Source organism: Porites lutea, chromosome 9 (genome assembly GCF_958299795.1).
Source record: "Porites lutea chromosome 9, jaPorLute2.1, whole genome shotgun sequence".
Lineage (NCBI taxonomy): Eukaryota > Metazoa > Cnidaria > Anthozoa > Scleractinia > Poritidae > Porites > Porites lutea.
The window spans coordinates 14,786,512-14,791,511 of record NC_133209.1 but is presented as its reverse complement, the minus strand read 5'-3'; the positions used below and the strand labels follow the sequence as shown (position 1 = coordinate 14,791,511).

Genomic DNA, 5,000 nt, shown 5'->3' with positions numbered 1-5,000 from the left:
TGTAGTGCTTGACCTGCGAATAAATAGCAATCAAACTGCGCGAGAGGCGATCCGCTGGGAAAAGATCTCTTTAGCTTTCTTTATGTGTACGCACCATAGTTAATAGATTGGAGGGGTTATGAGCTTGTGGAGGACCTTACGATGCACAACGTCCAATAGCATTCCTTTCATTTTGATCTTATTGAAAAATAAATACGTTTCATTACTTTATTTAGTCACAAGTTGTAAACAGAAAACAAAGGATTGTGCACCGTCTGAGGGCTTCCAACAATAAAACATAAACTGCGTTTGTTTGTATATTTGATGTTTGCCGCCTTTGATAACCAGTCTTCTACTACCTATGTTTGTCTCAAGTAGACTTTCGTCCTAGCATATAGTAGGCTCGATATCCAATTGCTACCTGGGGAAATGACCAAAGACTGAACTCGGGAGAGCGGTGGAAGTTGCGTTTAAGCATTATGTCCTCTCGACGTCTTTGCTCGCTTGGCCGCTTCCCGGCCTGAAAAGCTAGCTCCGCTCGCTTTACAGCTTTTCGGCTATGAAACTCGCGAGGTTGACTTGGGTCAAGTCTAATCATAAGGGAATTCGCCCTTTGCCTTTTGATAAATTATGCGAACATTTTTCGTGAGTAAAACGGAATCTGAAAGAAATAGTAGTATCAAACAAAACATACATTACGAGCTACAAGATCTAATAAGATCAATCTGTATTAATGTTTCAGTACAAAAAATGCCTAGCAAACAACTTTTATTGATCTTTTTTCGGGGTGAGTCAGTTTTATGGTTTGTTACCTGTGCCTCTCCTACACCCCTATAGTCCTTGGTTCCTACATCCTAGCCTGTTGTTACACGAATTAACAGAGAGGTCATTGTTCATCTCCTTTCGTAAAACCATTAGAGACCTTTAAATTCTAAGACGAGGACGACTACGGAACGAGATTTTCTCAATATTAAGTAGTGCGCGCACGTGAACAAGCGTCATTTTTGGCGCGAAACCACCGTCATTCAACCACGGGATTTAGCGAGAATGTCTTACTGCGGAAACAATTTGTCAAATAGTAGAAGTTTTATCATACTGCATTCGGGAGAGGGCTTAACCTCTTTCAATAAAAATGAACGTGTTAACCTTTCTGGGGGAAAAGTTACAACGAAGCTTCCTGTGGTGTCTATTTTTCTGAGAATTCACGAAAATACTTTTCGTCAAATCTCGTGCCCGAAGTTGTCTTCACCCTCGAATCAAAGGTCTCTATTAACAGACATTATTACAACAGTGCATTTAGCCCCTGATCTCAACGTTCCGGTCTTACCCCCGAGGGGCTCATCCCCATCGTTTTTTGGGGAGTAGGTGAAGAAAGATGGAGCGGGGAAAGAAAGAACTTGTCAAACCCTAAACAGGGCAAAGGGGTATGCATCTGCACCGGAATTATCGTTCTACTAAGCAATATGTCAACATTTGCTTTTACGTCCGCTAATGTCTGAATTTTTTCCACAGGGCTGTACCTGCACGGGGAAATGCGCGACAAACAATTGCCCATGCAGAAGAACCTCCTCGGGGTGTTCTGGAGATTGTGGGTGTAAAGTTACAAAATGTGCGAACCGCACTCAGGTACAGAGTAATATTATCTTTACCCCCTAAAACAAAAATTCCCCTTTGGGTTTCCTGTCATTCTCATTGGGAAATAATAGCAGATAAAAGGTAGAAGTTCTCCAACTATAAGTCAAACCTCGCTAATGCGGACAGTGAAGGGACCAAAGAAAGTGTTCGTATTAAGCGGGTCATGTTATTTAAGTCAAAAATACACCTTTTCTTTAATCAAGATACTACAGAAATAAAGCAGGACGCAAGCATTGTCAAACTTAACATCTCTAAACTTCACCAAGCCGTTATTCCGTGGCTACTATGTCCATGAAAACACTCAATAGTCTCGACAAAGTATCTCATTATACGTTACCTAACCCAAATCTATTCTCTGCATGACTCGATTGATGTCAAAATAGTCAAAAACTGTCGTCCACAATTCATCCCTTCTGGGGTATCATAGCGCTAAGAACATCGACATTATGTCAACTGAAGGTCTTTTTTCTTTACCTGCAAAAAAGGTTTTTTACAGCGCACACTGCGTGAACAATGCTGTCCGCATTAGTGAGGTTGACGTTATATGAGAATCTGTTCATTGGGCACGAAAAAAGTGTCCGTTGTCCGCAATAACCGGTGTCAGTATTAAGGGGGTTGAATTTAGAGAAAATGCCGGGTGCATGGACTTTCCTCAGGGACAAAGCAAACTGTCCGTAATAACGAGGTGTCCTTTTTAAGCGGGTGTTTGTAAAGCGGTTTGCCTGTAATTACTCGACGGAAAACACTACCTTCTCGAGTAACGTTGTTGACAAAATTTACCTTGCTTTGTTTTTAGAAGCTTGTTACTGCTGTCCACGATGTCGACACCGCGATCGCAGAGGGTGAAAGTGGTAAGTAAAGTCTTGTTATTCCTCCAAGCCCGAGTATTAATAACTATAAATTCTAACTAGGGCCGTATTGTTCCAGCAGCGTCACGTCACCAGCAATATATAGTAATACCATTTTGTTGATTAAAACTTGCACAGTCAGTTGAAACATCTTGAGATGATCGGTGGTAAGGATATAACCGTAGTCGAAACCATGGTCACGGCATAGTTATTCAAAAACCGATTACCGCTTACCCGGTGATAAAATCTCGGTTTCTTTCTTTTTTCATTTTTTGTGTTGATTATACAAGTCATTTTGGAGTGTGCAAAGGTCAAATTGTAGGCTAAAAGACTTAACCTGAACTTATGAGCCATCTAGATTCTAATTTCTTGAACACTAACTAGAAGGCCTCTTCTCGTGTAAGCAGAAACCAACCTAGTTCCCAGGTTCTCTCTCCCGACGGGTAGGAGAGAACCCTGGAAGCGAGGTTGGTTTGAAACGAATGTTTTTGCCTCCTCCCTCCGCATGCGTTCGATAAAAGCGGGGAGGGTTTTTCGGATTCCCATAAAGTGAGGTGAGTACATGCCCATACCACAAAAGGTCCTTGCCGCCCAGCAAATTGTTTTCTCCCGTGAACGTCCCTGTTGCTTTCTGCACCCGCTTTCGAAGCGGCCTGTTGCACAAACCTTAGTTAAAAGAGTTTTACGCTGATATTCTTGGTTTAGAACCGTTACCGCTTCAAAGCTCGGAACTGACAGAGGAACGCAAAGCGTTAAGCGAAGTCAAAAATATACCCTCCAAGGATTCAAATGAACCAGTCAAGATCAAGAAAACAGTGTCATCGAAGCTCAAACCAAATGGTACCGAGAATCAACCTGTGCCGAGTAAACTTCCTAAAACCCTCCATAAACCGCATTCTAGCAGCTCGTTATCGTCTTCTGATGAGGACGCGGTTCAATCAAGGCAGCATGGTTTCGTGCGACCCGGCAATACTCCTGGTCGATCTGTGCCTGTACACAGTGTACCCAGGACACCTGGCTTCAGCTTTGGCTCCGGTAAAAAGGTTTTCGTAAAGAAGACAATTTCCAAGTTCAATCCGGATAACAAGCGGAAAAGGAAGTTGTTGAGACCAGTAAACACTGCTTCGAGTTTGGGTGTTAAACTTTAGTAAACAAAGAAAGTCAAAGCTATTGCTTTAGTAAGAAAGAAGAGGTTAGTAAATCACAACTCTCAAGTAAAATGCAGGTGGTTTCTTTCTTCGATCGAAATTTAGTGAAGTCACAGATTGGGAAAAGAAGTGCTGAGTTTTTGTGACTCAAAGTTATAGCTTTAAACAATTATTAGATTAGATTTGGGGTTTACGCTTAATAGCGATTTTAGCCGTAACTTTTTAAAAACAATTCAAAAAAGCAAAGCGAGCTACCGTTTTGCAAGTTTGTTGAAAGATTTTATTTTAATGTCTTCTTTGTTCTATTATTTATTATTACTTTATATTGACGAATATTTGGTTATTTTATATAGCATTACCCTAACACAGAAAAAGTACGGTTTTATCAGTTTTAAATGTAAATATCTAAAATGTTGAAGTGAATTAAGGTACTGTAGACATCTGTTTATAAGCTCTTCAGCTCTTAGGGGCGCTTTATAAATAAATTCATCTCAATCCAAGCCATAGGGAACTTATATCAGCGAGAGGGGGGAGGGTGGGCGGGGGTGGTTGGGAGGCTTATAACCAGACGTAATTTTTTATGTTGTTTACAGGTAGATGGGCCTATAAATGGGGGAGGGGCTTATTAACAGAACTTTACGGTATTCTATCTCATAGTTCATTCCCTTTAGTGAGAAGACGTCTTTCAGTAATAACAAACTACAGTGTATGGCAGGGCTTGACTGTGTCATTATATGCGTGTCCAGTTAAAACTGACGTTTAAAAATAAACTAGAAAAGCATAACTTAAATCATTCGTCGTTGCGTTTTTGTCTACAAATGAAGCTTTGTGTGGTGTGGACTTGCAAGGCTTGGACTAAACGCCGCCGCGACGCTAATTAAACAGGAATCAACTCCTCTGCTCCCTGTGGCCGTAGAAGACATTTATGACTTTTCTTGGTTATAATTATCATTATTATTTTTAAGAAGGACCAAACCTTGAATCCAACAAAAAAAAAAATCCTTGAAAGGAATGAAACCTTTAAATAAGGATATTAGTAGGTTAGAGTACAAGTGGCGGTGCTGAAAACAAACAAACCATTTCGATAGGCGGTATGAAACATGTTGGGGAATTGGCGTCAACTAGGTATTTTCCAGTCATAGACAGTCCTCGAGTTTCTTTACTGCTTTAAAATAAGGTAATAAACTCGATGTCAAAGTCTGAAATGTTCTCTGGTGAATGTGCCAAGCGGATCATACTCCTCTTTCAGTTCCTTCAACCTCTGGATATTTGCCTTGCCAAAATAGTTTTCCAGGCGTTGTGCCCTATTTTTTTCGCCACAGTCAGCATAATTCTAATATGAGCTAAGTGATTGAGGCAGTAATGACCGGGCCGTCTCTTCTGCCCACCG

The 5,000-nt window shown here is 40.9% G+C and overlaps 2 protein-coding genes across 2 annotated transcripts in view; one reads left to right on the top strand and one right to left on the bottom strand.

The window, feature by feature from the left end:
* LOC140949273 (chromosome-associated kinesin KIF4A-like) overlaps window positions 1-4,133 on the top strand; it is a 27,431-nt gene extending 23,298 nt beyond the window's left edge. The window contains exons 29-31 of the mRNA XM_073398500.1: window positions 1,492-1,605; window positions 2,411-2,465; window positions 3,168-4,133. Coding sequence (XP_073254601.1) covers window positions 1,492-1,605; window positions 2,411-2,465; window positions 3,168-3,610 — 612 coding nt within the window. The 3' untranslated portion in view covers window positions 3,611-4,133. The remainder of the gene's footprint in view (window positions 1-1,491; window positions 1,606-2,410; window positions 2,466-3,167) is intronic.
* Window positions 1-5,000, bottom strand: part of LOC140947981 (uncharacterized) — a 177,113-nt gene that overhangs the window by 39,741 nt on the left and 132,372 nt on the right. The gene's annotated exons all lie outside the window — the stretch shown is intronic.